General features: G+C 43.6%; 1 protein-coding gene across 1 annotated transcript in view; it reads right to left on the bottom strand.

Annotated features, from left to right (window-relative positions):
• The window catches only part of LOC115161306 (amine oxidase [flavin-containing]), a 60,053-nt gene that overhangs the window by 49 nt on the left and 40,765 nt on the right, over positions 1–19,239 (bottom strand). Inside the window, exons 4-15 of the mRNA XM_029712193.1 lie at positions 16,131–16,235; positions 14,920–15,011; positions 14,628–14,769; positions 10,909–11,058; positions 10,106–10,265; positions 9,623–9,719; positions 9,453–9,506; positions 9,238–9,295; positions 7,614–7,711; positions 3,309–3,420; positions 3,137–3,199; positions 1–2,989 (exon numbers count right to left, since the gene is read on the bottom strand). The exon at positions 1–2,989 is cut by the window's left edge and continues 49 nt beyond it. Coding sequence (XP_029568053.1) covers positions 2,834–2,989; positions 3,137–3,199; positions 3,309–3,420; positions 7,614–7,711; positions 9,238–9,295; positions 9,453–9,506; positions 9,623–9,719; positions 10,106–10,265; positions 10,909–11,058; positions 14,628–14,769; positions 14,920–15,011; positions 16,131–16,235 — 1,287 coding nt within the window. The 3' untranslated portion in view covers positions 1–2,833. The remainder of the gene's footprint in view (positions 2,990–3,136; positions 3,200–3,308; positions 3,421–7,613; positions 7,712–9,237; positions 9,296–9,452; positions 9,507–9,622; positions 9,720–10,105; positions 10,266–10,908; positions 11,059–14,627; positions 14,770–14,919; positions 15,012–16,130; positions 16,236–19,239) is intronic.

Here is a 19,239-nt window from a genome sequence, read left to right on the forward strand (position 1 = left end):
TAAAGACATCAAAGAATGCAATTAGACGATTAGAAGGTATGACATTTCACACACAGCCAGCCATTGAGAGAGGGACGGAATAGAACAGACAGTGTCAGGCCTAGAAGCAGTCTCACAGAGGGATTAGACACTGATGATGTCATACTGGGAACCAGGACACTGATGATGTCACACAGGGAACCAGGACACTGATGATGTCATCCAGGACACCAGGGAGCAGCTGTTTCCAGTTGGTTCCTGTAGTTCCGTTCACTAGTTTTCCATCAGAACAAACAGACTGTTCTTCTACTATACTTCTTTGAAAATGTTGAGATCTTTCTTGACATCATGGTCCAATCCCTACTCATCTGATTCTGGTTACAACCAGGCCTCTGAGCAAAAGTTACTTTGAGGTGAATCAAATGCAAAAAGAAGAAACACTTGGAGCCTGGGGGTAGGGGTTCAAGTTTAGTGTCAAGGTAGGATGTAAGCTAAGCTAAGGGATAGATAGCATATCTGAGGAGTACAGCAATAACAACATTACAGAACATCTAGATAGATAGTTTAGCTAGAGATGTATGGGCGGATTTACACAGTTCACAGTCTGCCATTTTAAGATTCACACATACACAACTGGTGCCAGAAAGCTAACTGTAGCATCATGGATGTTAGCATGATTGTTTGTTCAGCCTCAGACGCTCGCCTGCCGGAAACAGAGCTCAGTCATTGGCCTAAGAAGGTGTCATAATCAAATCACATTTTATTGGTCACGTATAGCAATATCTAGCAAAACAGTAACAATACACAAATGTAAAAAAAATTAAGAACAAGAAATTAAGACATATAAGAATCGCTCAATCCAAGAATGGCCAATAAGCTCTAGTTAACGACAAATGAACCAGACAGGGGGTACAGCGGGAGGGGGGACGGGGGACGGGGAATGAGTGTCAGTCACACAGGCACTTGAAAAATGTCAAAACATCACAATTTATATTAAGGCAAGATGGACTATACTCACGACGTACGCACACGTCTTTAGGGACAACACCACAATGTTCCACCACTCATTGTACGACCGACCGTACAGTACGCTTCAGAACGGATGGTCTTACAGGTTGATTCTCTTATCTACTCAGAGCAGTAATTCTGTTCATCTATAGATCTAGATATTGATGTTATTTCACTGACATTTTATTTTCTTCCACTTGTTATTTTTTTTTAGAGGGATCTTTATTATTGGATAGAAATCTGTTTCATACATATTTGTTAGGCGAAGAGAAGAATATCTGCTGAAAATACTGTGAAACTGGACTTATTCAGTATCATGGGCAAATTGGCTGTAGTTAGAAGCAAGCTCAATACCCTCTGAAAGTAACCACACCTTCTGCTTTACCTCGAGGTGATGTCCCCTAATCTTTTGAATGGGCTTGATGATTACATCATTTAAAAACAATTTAAAGCGATCATTTAAGATGTGTATAAAATTATAGTTGTGTTTATGGATGAATTTACTTCCACATTTACTTTACTTTTATGAAGTATTTAGCTTGAAGACCATTGCCTTACATTTTTGCCCATTGAAGACCATTCAAAGAGTCTACAAAAATTCTAAAACTACAAGGCTACTTTCTGGTAAATGATGTGCCACTTCCATAGGGTATGCTCTGGCTTCAGCAGAAATACATGGGAGAATCAATACGATAAGTTTAAATATAGGCATTGTTTATTTAGCTGGTTAACGGGTAGGCGGCTAAATAAATACTGCCTTAAATATTTCTATGATCAATCAATATGTATCAATGAGAGCATTTACATAGAACGGTTACAAATAAAGTCTTTCCATAATTACACACACACACGCACGCACACATGTGCACACAGGTTGTGTGATATAATGGATGGAGATCTACCTCCTGAAATCATAGATGAGAGAATATCATATTTTTGTATTACTGTGGTAATATTCTTAGTATTTGTTTTTGTTCTGTATTCTTAAAAACGGTCCCAGACAATAAAATGATGGAGTCTAAATGTCTTCAAAATACAGTTCATGACTATCATCGAGGATCGAGCCTCATTGGAAAAAAATTAAATGAAATGCATAATATTTCAAATATACTCATAGAAGATTATAATACAACAACAATGAATTAAATCATCTAATCCTGAAAATACATAAAAAATGTTTCCATTCTCTTTACAAGGAATACTATGACTGTTGAGAGCAGCATAACAGAGACACAACATCTCTGGATGCAGGATTCTGGATACACTAATAATACAGGTATTCTGACAATATTATGCCGTTGCTAAACTGTTACTAAACTTAATCTTAGAGCTGGTTACAGCTTCTATGACATTATAGATCAGATTAGTCAGCACCTAAAATCAGCAGAGGTAATTAACACACATTCTCAAACAGTCAATGCAGATTTGTGAATGATAATGTCATTGGGAAAGCTACTGTTTTAATAACTCTGATTTAGTTGTCATCCTTCATTGGTTTGAGAGTCTGAATCACAGCAGAACAGACAATATTATTGTGAGCTGGTCTTGAGAGATCCTGTGTTGGGACACTGTGGAGGATGGAGGTTTTTAGAACAATGGATGGTACAGTAGTGAATGACAGAGCTGAACAGTCTTTACCAAGGCCTATGACACAGAGTGGCAACATCTCACATGGCAACCTGTTTCCTATAAAGTGCATTACTTTAGACCAGAACTCTATGTGGTCAAAAGTGGAGCACTACTCTAGCTGTGGTCAGAAGAAGTGCATTGTAAAGGGAATAGTGTTAGAGAATTGCCCTCTGGAGATGCATGAGAGAAGGAGGTGGGAGGTGGGAGGGGTTTAGGTTTAGCTCCGGGTGAAAAGCCCCTTCTGATAGGCCAACATGCCTGCTGCAGTGGCAACAGACAGGATGGAGGCTACGCCCAGGAAGTTGATGAACCCGCCCACAGATGGAAGGTTTCGCTCCCAGAAGGTGGTGACAAACGGGAGTGCTGGGACTTCCTGTTAGAGAGAGGAGATGGGGGAGAGAGTTAGGGGAGCACTAAGTTAGGTCTACATTCTATAATGTCCTTTAGATACTTTACATTTTAACCCAAATGAGTTTGGTATGTGACTTATCCATTGTTTTGGGTCGCATTGAATCCTTACCACTGACTCAGGCTCTGTTTGCCAGATCTGACTCCGTGGAATCCTTCCCATTACACACATGACCTGGAACAACAATACATTAATTTATAATACTAAAACAATACACAAGACGGAGGGGGGTATATGAAATAAATACATGTATTATTATTATGATGATGATGAAGGCTCTCACCTCTCTGGCGGCCCTCTCCCCAGCCTGAACAGCCCCCTCCATGTAGCCACTCCACTCAGTAGCTGTCTCTGTTCCTGCAAAGTACAGCCTGCCTACTGGCTCCCTGAGAACCCTACACAGAGGGGGAAGGAGAGGAGGGAGAAGGAGAAGGAGAGATATAAAGGTTAGATAAGGTCACACAGTGTATATTTGTACAGTGAGGGAAAAAAGTATTTGATCCCCTGCTGATTTTGTACGTTTGCCCACTGACAAAGAAATGATCAGTCTATAATTTTAATGGTAGGTTTCTTTGAACAGTGAGAGACAGAATAACAACAAAAATATCCAGAAAAACTCATGTCAAAAATGTTAGAAATTGATTTGCATTTTAATGAAGGAAATAACTATTTCACCCCCTCTCAATCAGAAAGATTTCTGGCTCCCAGGTGTCTTTTATACAGGTAACGAGCTGAGATTAGGAGCACACTCTTAAAGGGAGTGCTCCTAATCTCAGCTTGTTACCTGTACAAAAGACACCTGTCCACAGAAGCAATCAATCAATCAGATTCCAAACTCTCCACCATGGCCAAGACCAAAGAGCTCTCCAAGGATGTCAGGGACAAGATTGTAGACCTACACAAGGCTGGAATGGGCTACAAGACCATCGCCAAGCAGCTTGGTGAGAAGGTGACAACAGTTGGTGCGATTATTCGCAAATGGAAGAAACACAAAATAACTGTCAATCTCCCTCGGCCTGGGGCTCCATGCAAGATCTCGCCTCGTGGAGTTGCGGTGAGAACGGTGAGGAATCAGCCCAGAACTACACGGGAGGATCTTGTCAATGATCTCAAGGCAGCTGGGACCATAGTCACCAAGAAAACAATTGGTAACACACTACGCTGTGAAGGACTGAAATCCTGCAGTGCCCGCAAGGTCCCCCTGCTCAAGAAAGCACATATACATGCCCGTCTGAAGTTTGCCAATGAACATCTGAATGATTCAGAGGACAACTGGGTGAAAGTGTTGTGGTCAGATGAGACCAAAATGGAGCTCTTTGGCATCAACTCAACTCGCCGTGTTTGGAGGAGGAGGAATGCTGCCTATGACCCCAAGAACACCATCCCCACCATCAAACATGGAGGTGGAAACATTATGCTTTGGGGGTGAGATGTGTGCAAACCTGGTGGCCAACTACAAGAAACGTCTGACCTCTGTGATTGCCAACAAAGGTTTTGCCACCAAGTACTAAGTCATGTTTTGCAGAGGGGTCAAATACTTATTTCCCTCATTAAAATGCAAATAATTTTATAACATTTTTTACATGCGTTTTTCTGGATTCTTTTGTTGTTATTCTATCTCTCACTGTTCAAATAAACCTACCATTAAAATGATAGACTGATCATTTCTTTGTCAGTGGGCAAAAGTACAAAATCAGCAGGGGATCAAATACTTTTTTCCCCTCACTGTATTTATTATGAATCCCCATTAGCTGCTGCCAAAGCAGCAGCTACTCTTCCAGAGGTCCAGCAAAATTAAGGCAGTTTAAACCATTTTAAAACATTACAATACATTCACAGATTTCACAACACACTGTGTGCCCTCGGGCCCCTACTCCACCACTACCACATATCTACATTATTAAATCAATGTGTGTGTGCGTGTGTATATGTGTGTGTGTGTGTGTGTGTGTGTGTGTGTGTGTGTGTGTGTGTGTGTGTGTGTGTGTGTGTGTGTGTGTGTGTGTGTGTGTGTGTGTGTGTGCATGTGTCTGTGCCAATGTTTGTGTTGCTTCACAGTCCCCGCTGTTCCATAAGGTGTTTTTTTAAATCTGTTTTTTAAATATAATTTTACTGCTTGCGTCAGTTACTTGATGTGGAATAGAGTTCCATGTAGTCATGGCTCTATGTAGTACTGTGTACCTCCCATAATCTGTTCTGGACTTGGGGACTGTGAAGAGACCTCTTGTGGCATGTCTTGTGGGGTATGCATGGGTATCTGAGCTGTGTGCCAGTAGTTTAGACAGACAGCTCTGTGCATTCAACATGTCAATACCTCTCAAAAACAAAAGTAATGATGAAATCAATCTCTCCTCCACTTTCAGCCAGGAGAGATTGACATGCATATTATTAATATTAGCTCTCTGTGTACATCCAAGGGCCAGCCGTGCTTTCCTGTTCTGAGCCAATTGCAATTTTCCTAAGTCCTTTTTTGTGGTAGCTGACCACACGACTGAACAGTAGTCAAGGTGCGACAAAACTAGGGCCTGTAAGACCTGCCTTGTTGATAGTGTTGTTAAGAAGGCAGAGCATTGCTTTATTATAGACAGACTTCTCCCCATCTTAGCTACTACTGCATCAATATGTTTTGACCATGACAGTTTACAGTCTAGTGTTACTCCAAGCAGTTTAGTCATCTCAACTTTCTCAATTTCCACATTATTTATTACAAGATTTAGTTGAGGTTTAGGGTTTAGTGGGTGTTTGTTCTAAATACAATGCTTTTAGTTTTAGAAATATTTAGGGCTAACTTATTCCTTGCCACCCACTCTGAAACTAACTGCAGCTCTTTGTTGAGTGTTGCAGTCATTTCAGTCACTGTGGTAGCGGATGTGTATAGTGTTGAGTTATCCGCATAGATAGAAACTCTGGCTTTACTCAAAGTCAGTGGCATGTCGTTAGTAAAACAATTTAAAAGCAAGGGGCCTAAACAGCTACCCTGATTCGAACTGGATTATATTTGATAGGCTTCCATTAAAAAACACCCTCTGTGTTCTCTTAGACAAGTAACTCTTTGTCCACATTATAGCAAGGGTGTAAAGCCATAACAAATACATTTTTACAGCAGTAGACTATGATCAATAATGTCAAAAGCTGCACTGAAGTCTAACAAGACAGCCCCCACAATCATTTTATCATAGATTTCACTCAGCCAATCATCAGTCATTTGTGTAAGTGCTGTGCTTGTTGAGTGTCCTTCCCTATAAGCATGCTGAAATTCTGTTGTCAATTTCTTTACTGTAAAATAGCATTGTATCTGGTCAAAAAAAATAATCCAGAAGTTTACAAAGGGTTGGTAACAGGCTGACTGATCGGCTATTTGAGCCAGTAAAGGGGGCTTTACTATTTATTCTTGGGCAGCGGAATGACTTTAGCTTCCCTCCAGGCCTGAGGGCACACGCTCTCTAGTAGGCTTAAATTGAAGATGTGGCAACATCATTTGTTATTATCCTGAGTAATTTTCCATCTATATTGTCAGACCCTGGTGGCTTTTCATTGTTGATAGACAACAATACTTTTTTCACCTCTTCCACACTGACTTTACGTAATTCAAAAGTACAATTCTTGACTTTCATAATTTGGTCCGATATACTTGGATGTATAGTGTCAGCGTTTGTTGCTAGCATGTCATCCCTAAGTTTGCTTATCTTGCCAATGAAAAAGTAATTAAAGTAGTTTGCAATATCAGTGGGCTTTGTGATGAATGAGCCATCTGATTCAATGAATGAAGGAGCCGAGTTGGCTTTTTAAAAAAAAATGTCATTTAAGGTGCCCCAAAGCTTTTTACTATCACTCTTTATATAATTTATATTTGTTACATAGTGTAGTTTCTTTTAATTTTATTTTGTTTAGTCACATGATTTCTTAATTTGCCGTACATTTGCCAATCAGTTGGGCTGCCAGACTTGGGGCGGCAGGTAGCCTAGTGGTTAAAGTGTTGGACTAGTAACCAAAAGGTTGCAAGTTTGAATCCCTGAGCTAACAAAATAAAAACACTCTATCATTCTGCCCCTGAACAAGACAGTTAACCCACTGTTCCTAGGCTGTCATTGAAAATAAGAATTTGTTCTTAACTGACTTGCCTAGTTAAATTAAGGAAAAATTAAAAAAAACTTAATTGCCATACCATTCGCCTCATCCCTCTCAACCATACAATTTTTAAATTCCTCATCAATCCAAGGGGATTTAACAGTTTTTACAGTCATTTTCTTAATGGGTGCGTGCTTATTAGTGAAATAAAAATAAATAAAGGTGAAATAAAATAAAATAAATTAGTAACTGGAATAAGTAGTTTCATAAATGCGTCAAGTGCAGCGTCTGGTTGCTCCTCATTACACACCACAGACCAACAAATATTCTTTACATCATCAACATACGAATCACTGTGTGTGTGTGTGTGTGTGTGTGTGTGTGTGTGTGTGTGTGTGTGTGTGTGTGTGTGTGTGTGTGTGTGTGTGTGTGTGTGTGTGTGTGTGTGTGTGTGTGTGTGTGTGTGTGTGTGTGTGTGTGTGTGTGTGTGTGTGTGTGTGTGTGTGTGTGAGTGACTTACTTGCCGTACTGGGTGAGTATACCAGGGGGGAAGTAAGCAGTGTAGCAGCCTCCAGAATACTCCTCCTCACACCAGTTCTTCTCCTCATAGTGCACAGGCTGGGACAGAGAGGGCTGGGGGTTAGTACTCGTATTGGGCTGGGGGTTAGTACTCGTATTGGGCTGGGGGTTAGTACTCGCACCGGGCTGGGGGTTAGTACTCGCACCGGGCTGGGGGTTAGTACTCGCATCGGGCTGGGGGTTGGTACTCGCATCGGGCTGGGGGTTGGTACTCGTATCGGGCTGGGGGTTAGTACTCGAACCGGGCTGGGGGTTAGTACTCGCATCGGGCTGGGGGTTAGTACTCGCATCGGGCTGGGGGTTAGTACTCGTATCGGGCTGGGGGTTAGTACTCGTATCGTGTGGCTCAGTTTGTAGAGCATGGTGTTTGCAACGCCAGGGTTGTGGGTTCGATTCCCACGGGGGACCAGTATGGAAAAAAAATGTATGAAATTTATGCATTCACTACTGTAAGTCGCTCTGGATAAGAGCGTCTGCTAAATAATGTAAATGTACTCGGCCTGGGGGTTAGTACTTGTATTGGGCTGGGGGTTAGTACTTGTATCGGGCTGGGGGTTAGTACTTGTATCGGGCTGGGGGTTAGTACTTGTATCGGGCTGGGGGTTAGTACTTGTATCGGGCTGGGGGTTAGTACTTGTATCGGGCTGGGGGTTAGTACTTGTATCGGGCTGGGGGTTAGTACTCGTATCGGGCTGGGGGTTAGTACTCGTATCGGGCTGGGGGTTAGTACTCGTATCGGGCTGGGGGGATAGTACTCGTATCGGGCTGGGGGTTAGTACTCGTATCGGGCTGGGGGGATAGTACTCGTATCGGGCTGGGGGGATAGTACTCGTATCGGGCTGGGGGGATAGTACTCGTATCGGGCTGGGGGGATAGTACTCGTATCGGGCTGGGGGTTAGTACTCGTATCGGGCTGGGGGTTAGTACTCGTATCGGGCTGGGGGTTAGTACTCGTATCGGGCTGGGGGTTAGTACTCGTATCGGGCTGGGGGTTGTTTTACTCCAATGTTTGTAAACAACGTAAATGTAAGCAAACACTGTATAGCCTCAAAACGTGGTTAAAACTATATAATGGATGGTCAGTCCTTAAATCCATAGCTTTGAATTTGAGAGTGGTTATATTTCTCCAGTCCCATCCTTTGGCTTTTTAGCAGAACAGGGGTGGAGAAAAAGCTTTGTTATTGTTTTAATTAAGCACTCTAGTTCTAAGCAGTAGTGGTAGTAGTGGTGGTAGTGGTGGTAGTAGTAGTAGTAGTAGTATTACACTGTTAGAAGAAAGGATTCCAAAAGGGTTCTTTGGGTATTCCCATAGGAGAACTCTTTTTGGTTCCATGTAGAACCCTTTTTGGTTCCAGGTGGAACCCTTTCAAGTTCTATGTAAAACCTATGACAGTAGCAGCAGTAGTAGTAGGAGTAGCAGTAGTAGTAGCAGGAGTAGCAGTAGTAGTAGTAGCAGCAGTAGTAGCAGCAGTAGTAGCAGCAGTAGTAGTAGTAGCAGGAGTAGCAGTAGTAGTAATAGCAGCAGTAGTAGCAGCAGTAGCAGCAGCAGCAGTGGTTCCACTCACATGCAGAGCCTCCTCTGAGCCCAGCACTCTGGAGTAGATCTCACAGATCCTCTTCTTCCTACAGGGGACAACAACCATCTTTAAGGGTTAAGGAAAGGATAGGGTTAAACTCTTAATGCTGATACACATGCGTACTAGCATAGTATACACACAAGGAAGTGATTTAAAACACACTGTAGGAACTGAACATGAGAAACAGCAAGACAGATGTTTACCTCTCTTCTTTCGTTAGTCCACATAGCTTCCTACACTTGCGGGCCAGGATGAAGCTAAGCCATAGGAACAGGAGAAATAAAGTTACAGTAATACCACTAAGTAAACCACAGTTTCTCATTCTCTATGGGTAATCATGTTGGGATACAGGAAACTAAAGTTATGTGTTTACCCCATAATGGCGGGCACAGTCCCATCGGGCTTTGTGTCGTCCAGAGTCAAGCCAATGGGTGCCTCTTCCTCCTCAATCACCATAGTGCCACAGTACCCTGAGAGAGAGAGAAAGGAAAAGGATGCAGGAGAGAAGGAGGACATGTAGAGAGGAGAAAGAGGATCAGGAATGAGGAGAAGAGGATGATCAGGGATGATGAGAAGAAGAGAGTAGAGGAGAGAGAGGATCAGGGATGAGGAGAGGAGGAGGATCAAGGATAAGGAGGATCAAGGATAAGGAGAAGAGAAGAGAGAGGATCAGGGATAAGGAGGAGAGAAGGAGGATCAAGGATAAGGAGAAGAGGAGAGAGAAGATCAGGGATAAGGAGGAGAGGAGGAGGATCAGGGATGAGGAGAAGAGGAGAAGGAGATTATCACTCAAGTTCTCTCCGTAGTAGACCATACATTTGATTACAGAGCCCATGGACCCTCCCTCCCTCGTTACCTTTCTTCCTCCAGAAGTTCTCTCTGTAGTAGACAATACATTTGATGACAGAGCCCATGGGGACCCTGTGGATCAGCTGGTTTCTGAGAGGGGGCAGCTCAGGGTTGAAGTGCATCTTCAAATTCAGACCAGGAGGGGTCGCCACAATCACATACTTGGCCTGGGAGAAACAAAACACAAGAGTTGAGGCCTGTGTAGTGTGTAGTGTCTACCCACTGGGCACACACTGGTTGAATCGACACTGTTTCCAAGTCATTTCAATGAAATTACACTGAATCAATGTGGAATAGGAGTTGAATTGAGGTCTGTGCCCAGTAGGTAGTGTGTACATCTCCAGTCCACCCCGGTGGCTAAGCAGCTCTATGCTACTGCTTAATGGGTTTTATCTGGGGTAGAGGATGTAGCCTGGACAGAGAGATGAAGACCAGCTTACTGACAACAATCCATCTGGCTTACACATATGTGCACACGCGTGCACACAAACACGAACACACACACACACACACTGTCAAAAGCTAAAGGAATTTACTGACAGGCAAACATGAATATCTAAGGGGCTCTGTAAGCTCAGTGAGTTGTATGGTTGAATGAATGATTCCTAGAATGTCCCAGGAGTTCTAGAATGCAAATGTACAGCAGTCATAACATGGGCGACATCATGAGGGGCTACGTATTATAAACAAACAAGCTCTAGATGGCAGCATAGGCACAACCTGAAATCAGTAGGCTCCTACTCAGCGGAATGTGCTCTGACGAGATTGTAATTATGTTGATGGATTGGAGATGGTTGCTCTCTCACTCACCTTGTATGTTTCCTTGTTGAGCGTCTCGACCTCGACCATGTCCCCTGTCTGGTCGATCTTGTAGACAGGAGACTCCATCTTGACCCGCTCACCCAGCTCTTTGGCCATACACTCACTGATCTGGCTGGAACCTCCCAAAAACTTCCTCTCCTGAAATGCAAATACAGTATCATCAGTTATATCAATCAGATACAGGCTAATAAGACCTGTTCCAGGAGGGTGCTACTCTGTGGCTGACCCTGTGCTGCTTCTAGTCTCTCATCTGTGTGATTTCCAGGGGGTTGGGAAAAACACAAGACAGCAAAAGACACATTTATGTCACAGTGGACAATGAAGTTGTAACGCTAGGATAAATATCAAATTATACTCTATTCATTATCAGTGTAGTGCATTACTTTTTAACAAGATTTTGAGAGTGTAAGATTCAGTATTCTCTACGGGCTGAGTGTGTGAAACTTTTTGCATCAGTGCCAGATTTACACCCCATGAGACATAAACTAGCTATTCTGTTCCTTCTTCTGCCTCCACAAAAATACCTCAAACTCATTCTAAGACAGCCAGCCCCCTGGGACAGTTGATTGATGCATCTGAGGTGAATAGTAGTTGTACATTTGGGCGGTGGCCCTTTTTTAATCTAGGCTGGTTTTAGGATACTTCAGTAGAACAACACGCAGGCGGTGTTTTGGAACCAAACAGGGGGGTGGATTGGACTGGAACCAGTCTGGCAGGGGGGTGGATTGGACTGGAACCAGTCAGGCAGGGGGGTGGATTGGACTGGAACCAGTCAGGCAGGGGGGTGGATTGGACTGGAACCAGTCTGGCAGGGGGGTGTATTGGACTGGAACCAGTCAGGCAGGGGGGTGGATTGGACTGGAACCAGTCAGGCAGGGGGGTGGATTGGACTGGAACCAGTCAGGCAGGGGGGTGTATTGGAAAGTGAGCGTGGGTCTTGGCAAGGCCACATTACAATGTAAACAAAGCTTAGTCCTGGTTAGTGTAAACTTCCATCAGCTAACTTTGTAGACCCGTCATTTCTGATAAATTGACTTGGCTGGAGAGGGAGGAGACTCGAGGCCATATTGTGGCCGAAGTAACACATTTAATAAAGAATTCTTCTGGGTACATGCACTTTCATTCAATATGCAAGAAGCGAGAGCAAGTTACATCTCAGATAGAAGGACATAATACAACATGACTAGCATGGCATTTCCTCCCTCACTAACTTTAAACATCAGCTATCTGAGCAGCTTACCGATCGCTGCAGCTGAACACAGCCCATCTGTTAATAGCCCATCCATCTACCTCATCCCCATATTGTTTTATTTACTTTGCTGCTCTTTTGCACACCAGTATTTCTACTTGCACATCATCATCTGCACATCTATCACTCCAGTGTTAATTTGCTAAATTGTAATTACTTCGCTACTATGGCCTATTTATTGCCTTACCTCCTCATGCCATTTGCACACACTGTATATAGACTTTATTTTTTCCATTGTGTTATTGACTGTACGCTTGTTTATTCCATGTGTAACTCTGTGTTGTTGTTTGTGTCACACTGCTTTGCTTTATCTTGGCCAGGTCACAGTTGTAAATGAGAACTTGTTCTCAAATAGCCTACCTGGTTAAATAAAGGTGAAATAAATAAAAAATAAAACCTGCCGCACCAAAAACTTCCAATACTTTCAGACCCTACTGTATATGCAGTGCAACCTCATATGCAACTACGCTATGCATAGCATGCATTAAAATCAACTTCAAAAGGGGAAAGCACACGCTTGAGAGCTAACTTTAGCGCTCACATGCTTTTCTATTGCTCAACCTGGTAAAGCAACACACTGAATCAATATATTAAATACAGCGAGTCTGGACTCAGATCTTGAACACAGAACTGGAACTTCTGTCAACACCGGAGCCAGAGAACAGGCAGACCAAACAGGAAATGAAAGTGGGTGACCTCACAACAACATCCTCTAATTACCCCAACGTGTCACAATCCTCCGTCACCTAGGCAATGGGGCCATTCCAAAGTAAACAAGAAGAATGGTGTCTCCCTGGGATCTGAATAACAGCCATGTGAAGGGAGGGATTATGCCTCTAAATGAAGGAGGAAGGAACGCCCTGGAACAGCCATGTGGATGGAGGGATTATGTTCCTAAATTAAGCATTTGGGAACGACAATGAACAGCCAATTGGAGGGAGGGATTATGTTCCTATATGAAAGAGCAGGGAATGAAAATAAACAGCCATGTGGAGGGAGGGATTATGTTCCTAAATGAAGAAGCAGGAAAAGCCATATGGAGGAATTATGTTCCTAAATGAACAACCAGGAACAGCCACGTGGAGGGAGGGATTATGTTCCTATATGAAGGAGCAGGAACAGCCATGTGGAGGGAGGGATTATGCCTCTAAATGAAGGAGCAGAGAAACGACAAGGAACAGCCACATGGAGGGAGGGATTATGTTCCCAAATGAAGGAGCAGGGAACGACCAGGGACAGCCATATATGTTCCTAAATTAAGCATTTGGGAACGACAATGAACAGCCAATTGGAGGGAGGGATTATGTTCCTATATGAAGGAGCAGGGAATGAAAATAAACAGCCATGTGGAGGGAGGGATTATGTTCCTAAATGAAGAAGCAGGAAAAGCCATATGGAGGAATTATGTTCCTAAATGAACAACCAGGAACAGCCTCGTGGAGGGAGGGATTATGTTCCTAAATGAAGGAGCAGGGAATGAGGGGGGATTATGCCTCTAAATGAAGGAGCAGAGAAACAACAAGGAACAGCCACATGGAGGGAGGGATTATGTGGAGGGAGGGATTATGCCTCTAAATGAAGGAGCAGAGAAACGACAAGGAACAGCCACATGGAGGGAGGGATTATGTTCCCAAATGAAGGAGCAGGGAACGACAAGGAACAGCCACGTGGAGGGAGGGATTATGTTCCTAAATGAAGGAGCAGGGAACGACAAGGAACAGCCATGTGGAGGGAGGGATTATGTTCCCAAATGAAGGAGCAGGGAACGCCCAGGAACAGCCACATGGAGGGAGGGATTATGTTCCTGAATGAAGGAGCAGGAACAGCCATGTGGAGGGAGGGATTATGTTCCTAAATGTGGGAGCAGGGAACGACCAGGGACAGCCATATGGAGGGATTATGTTCCTAAATGAAGAAGCAGGGAACGACCAGGAACAGCCATGTGGAGGGATTATGTTCTAAATGAGGAAGCAGGGAACGACCAGGAACAGCCATGTGGAGGGATTATGTTCCTAAATGAAGGAGCAGCGAACTGAAAATGCTCATTTGGAGGCTTGAAGGACGGACCAGAGGTTTAATGGTTACAATCTAAGTAGGATCCAAATGAGAACGTAATCGTTGTGGAATGTTTTGTGCTAACATGGAGGAGAGTTTACAGAGCTCAGTTGAAATGGCTCCTGGGTCAGCTCAGTAAACCTAGAACCAAAGCAAATAATAGGGTTTACCTTATTTCATCGCAATCTTGTCCTCATTCTGATTTCTATGAACATACACATAGTCAGAGAGACATGCTAGGACCCCATATGGATATGAAAGAGCCAGTCCCCAGTGTTAGAGAGAAAGCCAGACAGACAGGCAGGCAGGGAGACAGAAAGTCCGTCAGTCAGCCAGAAAGACAGACAGACAGAGACAGCTAGCCGGGCAGCCAGCCAGTCAGCCAACAAGGTGTGTACAGTACCTGTCCTCCGTTGGTGGTGGAGAAGATCCTCATGGTCCCTCCACACTGCTTGACATACCAGAGGAACCACAGGGCAGACACCTCATGGGGTTCAGAGGTCACATTCACGTTCACAAACAGAGTGGCGAACCGCCTCGCAGAACTGTGGGGAGAGGGGGGATCACACACACACACACACACACACACACACACACACACACACACACACAATTACAAAATTGTACATTACTAAAACATGCTGCATTGAGTTGAATGGTCCTGAGTGTATTGCAAAATGTGTGTAGTGCAGCACCTGGTCCAGCAGATCTTATCAAAGAGCTGCTTCATGGTCATCTTGTCCCACTCCTCAGCATGGGGAGCCCTCCATGGAGCCTCTCTGGGGATCTAGAACACACAGTACGAGGGTGGGAGCATCAACAAGTTGTCAGAAGTAGGGGTTGGTTTGGGATTGGACAAGGGGTTGTGGAGGGGATGGCTGCCCGGCCTAGAGAGAGATAAAGATGCTCAATGTGTTATGAGAGAGAGAGAGAAAAAAACAAACAAACCAAAACAAAGGCAAAGTCCTCTCATGCTTTGTTGATTTCAAAAAAGCTTTAGACTCAATTTGGCATGAGGGTCTGCTATACAAATTGATGGAAAGTGGTGGTGGGGAAAAACATACATTATAAAGTCCATGTTCACAAACAGCAAGTGTGCTGTTAAAATTAGCAACAAGTGTGCGGTTAAAAAAGGGCCGGGAGGTGAGACAGGGATGCAGCTTAAGCCCCACCCTCTTCAACATATATATCAACAAATTGGCGAGGGCACTAGAACAGTCTGCAGCACCCGGCCTCACCCTACTTGAATCTGAAGTCAAATGTCTACTGTTTGCTGATGATCTGGTGCTTCTGTCCACAACCAAGGAGGGCCTACAGCAGCACCTAGATCTTCTGCACAGATTCTGTCAGACCTGGGCCCTGACAGTAAATCTCAGTAAGACAAATATAATGATGTTCCAAAAAAGGTTCAGTTCCCAGGACCACGAATACAAATTCCATCTAGAGGACATAAAAAAACAGTACATACCTCGGCCTAAACATCAGCGCCACAGGTAACTTCCACAAAGCTGTGAATGATCTGAGAGACAAGGCAAGAAGGGCCTTCTATGTCCATCAAAAGGAACATAAAATTTGACATACCAATTAGGATCTGGTTAAAAATATTTGCATCAGTTATAGAACCCATTGCCCTTTATGGTTGTGAGGTCTGGGGTCCGCTCACCAATCAAGAATTCATAAAATGGGACAAACACCAAATTGAGACTGCATGCAGACTTTTGCAAATATATCCTTCATGTACAATGTAAAACACCAAATAATGCATGCAGAGCAGAATTAGGCCGATACCCGCTAAATATCAAAATCCAGAAAAAGAGCCGTTGAATTCTACAGTACAACCACCTAAAAGAAAGAAAGGAAAGGAAGGAAGGAAGGAAGGAGAGAAAGAGATGATGGGTGTGTTTACCTCACTGCCCATCTCATCCATCTTCCTCCAAAGGTTGTTGTAGTCCATCAGGGCGAATGGGTTCCACATGGGGGGGAAGGAGCCTTTGAACGGGTAGGACTTCCCCTGTACGACACAACGTGGGACAACACATTGTTGTGTAAAATTTGATTCAAAGATTAAGGCAGAGACTATTTAATTGTATAACATAACAATCTTTAATCAAGCAGCTGCAGGAGAGATCTCTCTCTTCACAGGCAAGTCAGCTAAGGACAACTTCTTATTTTTAATGACAGCCTAGGAAGAGTGGGTTAATTGCCCTGTTCAGAGTCAGAATGACAGAATTTTATCTTGTCAGCTCAGGGATTCGATCCTGCAACCTCGCGGTTACCAGTCTAACGCTCTAACCACTAGGCTACCTGTCACCAGTAGCCTAGTGAGAGGTCATAATAAAACCATATTACACAAGTTATTTTATACGAGCAACAGTTTCATAACACAATGGCCTTGTGTTAGGGTGCAGACATACTAGGAGTCTATGAAAGCCATAACATCACAGTCCAACACAGAACATATCCCTTGACAAGTTACAACAGCTCACCCCAAATTCTGCCACTACAACATGGAAGGGTTAGTTATCATCATCACCAACCTATACACGCACAGGACTTCAAAGAGACAATGTGGGCGTGACCATAGCATTTTAGATTTGTCATCATTTCATTTGAGCCAATCACATGACTGAGGCGTGGCTCTGTGCTTGTGGTATGCTAGCGTACGGGGGGAGGGTTAGGGGGAAGGTGTAGGAGATGATTGGTTGGTAGAGGAATCCAATCAAGGCAATACCTATGCGCTGGGAGTTTCTCCCGGTCTTTCTGTATGGGATAATGAAGGCTAGGTCTGACGCGTTGGTCCACCAGACTCTTCGGTCTTAACGCATTAAGGTGGAAGTGACTTGGAACGAAATCACAACAGCAGTAACAGCATCAACCATAGATTGAAGACTCCTAATAGTGAACTGAGATTCTTTGGCAAACGTCTCAGTTCAACTGACATTCCGGTCAAGTCTACTCTTGAACTGAAATAGACGTGACAGAGGGAGAGGTGAAGCAATCCCTCTCCTGCAGCTAGCTCCCAAGGATGATGATAACCATACGCCAGCTTGCGTAATGGTTAAAATCCACCACAGATGAAAGTTAGCAGCTGATTGCACATTCAGCAAGGCAGATAAGATTCTCTCTCACTCTCAAACTATTTCTCAACCCCCCTACAGGGTAATAAATGTGGTCACGGGTAGTGGGAGGTGTCAAAGGCATTAAGGTCATGTCCCCTCCCTTCTAGCTTGGCATCCAACTGATTTCCCTGTGTTTGACTGTTGTTGAAGTGAATGGTGAGTGCAGAATTCAGTGTGGTTTATCCAGGCTAGCCTTGTACACTGGTAACCGTGTAGGATGTCACGCCACACCTCTTATAACCCACTGAGAGAGAGTTTAGCATCCTGGAAGCCTGTCACTGACACTTTCACTGTGAATGAAAAAGCTGTATTTGGTGTTAAGGATCCTAAAGGGCTCTATTCGATCTGTATCGTGGGAGTTCAGCGTTATGGCGTGATTGAAATTTAAAGGCATTGTTCCCACCTTAGCGCAGACTGCATTCACGGTAAACGCTGCTTGTGTCTGTCATACTGAAATTACCTTTACATTTCTATCCCGCTTCAGTGATACAGATTGAATACTTTATCTGTGCTTTACTTCCAAGGGGGCGTGTGGCTTTAGCAAATAGGCTGGGGAAGCCATATCAGTTAATTTAACTGCAAGTGCACTGGGGGATAGTGTGTGTGTGTGTTACTCTTACATAACTTGTGTAAAGCACAAAGGTTGACAGTTAAATGGGTCGGTATGAAGACCCTAACTGCGGTTATTTCATACCCTGGATGACAGATGTGTCACACACACACACGCATGCATGAAATACAGGGGGAGAGAGAGAGTCTGAAAATGCATTGCCCAGCGCTGTGGAGAGAGCAACATGTCTGTTACCATGGAAACGGAGGAGAGAGGAGAAGGATATATCACAGCATCTGTTGTGAATTTGCTACAGAGCAGAAAGTGAAACCTCATAGAATAGAAACCACAAGGGAAGGGAAAGGGGATACTTAGTCAGTCAATTGAATGCATTCAACCTGAAATATGTCTTCCGCATTCTACCCAACCCCTCTGGATCAATGAGGTGCAGGGGGCTGCCTTAATAATGTATGCAGTACAGTACATTGTGTTATGTTAAAGTATACTTTTAAAACAGGTGCGGCAGCTTAAACGAGTGCAGCAGCTGTAAACAGGTGTTGTAGTTTTTTACGTCTCTCAGTGTGTTAGGAACTCTTTTATCAGTCCAATGAATACAGGTCACCATGACTACACTGAAAATGATGATGGAATAACGGGCATGACATCAAAGCTGTTCACTGTTTCTCAATATCTGATAGCGATTTATCATTAGCCATTAGCCTATTAGCAACTGTACTTCAAAAAGGTCCCCATATCAATATAATAATTACTGCCCACTGGGGAAAAACTTATTAAATCAACAATGTTTCCACATCATTTCAACAAAAATGCTGATGTGATGACGTTGTGAATCAACGTGGAAAACTGATTAGATTAGCAAAAAGTCATCAACGTAAGGGAATTTCTTATTTTTTTCTACCCAACTTTTAACCTAAATCAAATTACGTTTTATTGATATCACGTTGAATTCACGTCAGTGAACCAAATGTAAATCAAAACTAGACGTTGAAATGACGTCTGTGCCCAGTGGGTGGCCTCTTTCTCAATTTCTGATAGCGATTCCTCAGGCATTAACCAAAGCAATGCTGAGGTTGCAGCAGGCAGCTGATAGACAGTGTAAGGCAGTAGTTTGCTGATATGAGGAACCAGGCTTGGCCTTTTGGATTAGCATTAGCACTCGCTAGTAGTAAAGCTGATTAGCAGCTAGTGCGGACGCTATCCCTAATTACACAATGGGTTGGCAAGCGGCTGGATGGCTGGACCTTGATTGGCTAATTCTGGCTAATGTGCAGAGTAGTAGAGTGTAGTATAGTGTAGTTTAGTGTAGTGAAGTGTAGTACAGTGTG

The sequence above is a fragment of the Salmo trutta genome, chromosome 24, assembly GCF_901001165.1.
Source record: "Salmo trutta chromosome 24, fSalTru1.1, whole genome shotgun sequence".
NCBI lineage: Eukaryota > Metazoa > Chordata > Actinopteri > Salmoniformes > Salmonidae > Salmo > Salmo trutta.